The 2,256-nt window shown below is 47.9% G+C and overlaps 1 protein-coding gene across 1 annotated transcript in view; it reads right to left on the bottom strand.

The window, feature by feature from the left end:
- C1R (complement C1r) overlaps window positions 1–2,256 on the bottom strand; it is a 12,666-nt gene that overhangs the window by 4,822 nt on the left and 5,588 nt on the right. Inside the window, exons 8-9 of the mRNA XM_003796376.3 lie at window positions 1,485–1,563; window positions 696–851 (exon numbers count right to left, since the gene is read on the bottom strand). Of these exons, the coding sequence (XP_003796424.1) occupies window positions 696–851; window positions 1,485–1,563 (235 nt within the window). The remainder of the gene's footprint in view (window positions 1–695; window positions 852–1,484; window positions 1,564–2,256) is intronic.

Genomic DNA, 2,256 nt, shown 5'->3' with positions numbered 1-2,256 from the left:
TTTTTTTTTTAGTTTTATTTATTTATTTATTTTAGAGGCAGAGTCTCACTGAGCCACAGGTGCCACCCTATTTTAAAAAGTTTTAAAGATACCCATACATGAGTTTGAGAGTCACTTTGTAAAACTAAATGCAAAATATCACAACATACTAGCTTGACGGGGAAGTATAGTGGAGTTAGCCTCACTGACATAGTTGCAGTAGTGGTGACAGTGGTGGTGATGGTGGTAACGGCGGCAGGAGTGGTGATGGAGGTGTTGGAGTGATGGTAGTGGTGATGGTGATGATGATGATGGTGTCAGCAGTGATAGTGGTGTTGATGGTGATGGTGATATTGGTGTCGGTCATGGTAGTGACGGTGTTGGCAGTGATTGTACTGGTGTTGGTGCTGTTGATGATAGTGTTGTTACTGGTGGTGGTGGTCATGGTGGTAGCAGCGGGGTGGCTGGTGGTGGTGGCGATGGTGTTGAGAATGAGCCAACTGTTAATGAGATTCAAGTCTTTTCTTTGCATCAGGTCAGATGCCTCCTCCTTCAAACCTTCTAGATTACTCTTGGTACTGTAATTTAGGCCCCTGAAGCCAATGCTCTGAACAGATACCTTAATATACATCCCCTAGAGATTCTATTGGGAGAAATCACAGAGAATGTCTCAAGAAGAGGGAAGAGAGAAGACTGCCATTTGCGTTGGTCCCTACCTCGTTCCAACTCACTGCTGCCATCTCTGGTCTGCATCTTGTAATATGGTTCGTGGCAGTAATACTGGATACGCGCCTGGTATGTGTTCACCCCCTCTTTGGTGGTATAACGGAAATCCCCATTAGTCAGACTTCGGGGCTGCCCACAGTCCTTGACTTGGAGAGAACACAGGGCCATATGAGAGTGAGAATGACTAGGTGGGAACTTCAGTGGAAGAAATATGAGTTTTTTTTTTAAGACAGAGTCTAACTTTGTCCCCCTTGGTAGAGTGTTATGGTGTCACAGCTCACAGCAAGCTTAAACTCTTGGGCTTAAGTGATTCTCTTGCCTCAGCCTCCCAAGTAGCTGGGACTACAGGTTCCCACCACACCGCCTGGTTATTTTTCGGGATGAGGTCTCTCTCTGGCTCAGGCTGGTCTTGAACTCATGAGCTCAGGCAATCCACCCTCCTTGGCCTCCCAGAGTGCTAGGATTACAGGTGTGAACCACCGTGCCCAGCCTGGAATGAGTTTTCTATCCACAGAACAGGCTGAGAATCTTAGAAAAATATGATTAATAGGGAGGATACTTGCAATTGTTGAGAGTTGGATGGAGTGAACGTGAATTCTGGGCACGTCCCATCATTCCTGCTGAGATGAGAGCTCAAGGGGCCATAGGCATCCCAGGACAAGCTAGGGGGAGGATCTCTTGGGGAGAAGCTTAGTCTAGATCCCCTCTCTTCTTCTCAGTGCAGGTCCCCAAGGTTAAGGATTGGATGGACCCCAGGGGCAGACATATCCCTGACTTACTCTTGCACCTGGGCATGGCACGATGCCAGGTGCCATCATCTTCGCAGACAGCAGTGAAAGACATCAGGGCCTTTTGTCCCTGTGTGAACAGAGGTTAAAGGTGCCGTCAATACCGGGAGGTGCTGCAGCACCCCTTCTTACCCTTTCTACACAGGAGTGAGGAGGAGTACAAAGACATATATCTCAGACTTTCCCGGTCCTCCCCCTGGTCCCCTAACCTCTCCAGGAGTGTGGCTCCTTCTTTTTCCCCAGCTCAAGTTATAGACAGGAGTGCTGAGTCACAGAGCAGAAAGTCAAAGCAAGGGTCGATTGTTAGACCCAATAATCTTCTGTCTAGATTCTGGCTTGTACCCTCTGAGGTCCAGTCAGACCCACACTATGTAATTATAATTATTATTTTGAGACAGAGTCTCACTCTGTTGCCCCAGGCTAGAGTGCTATGGCTGTACCCTAGCTCACAGCAGTCTCAAACTCCTGGGTCCAAGTGATCCTCTTGCCTCAGCCTCCTGAGTAGCTGAAAGTACAGGTGTCTGCCACAGTGCCCAGCTAATTTTTCTATTTTTAGTGGGTTTCCCTTTTGCTCAGGCTGGTTTTGAACCTCAGAGTGCTATAATTACAGGTGTGAGCCACTGCTCCTAGCCTTGGAATGTAGTTTCTTTTTCTTTTTGAGACAGAGCCTCAAGCCATCACACCTGGGTAGAGTCATAGCTCATAGCAACTTCCAACTCCTGGGCTTGAGAGATTCTCTTGCCTCAGCCTCCCAAGTAGCTGG

Source organism: Otolemur garnettii, unplaced genomic scaffold (assembly GCF_000181295.1).
Source record: "Otolemur garnettii isolate 467f Iridium unplaced genomic scaffold, OtoGar3 scaffold00104, whole genome shotgun sequence".
Classification (NCBI taxonomy): domain Eukaryota; kingdom Metazoa; phylum Chordata; class Mammalia; order Primates; family Galagidae; genus Otolemur; species Otolemur garnettii.
Note: the sequence above shows the minus strand (reverse complement) of the source record. Positions and strands in the feature narration are given on the sequence as shown.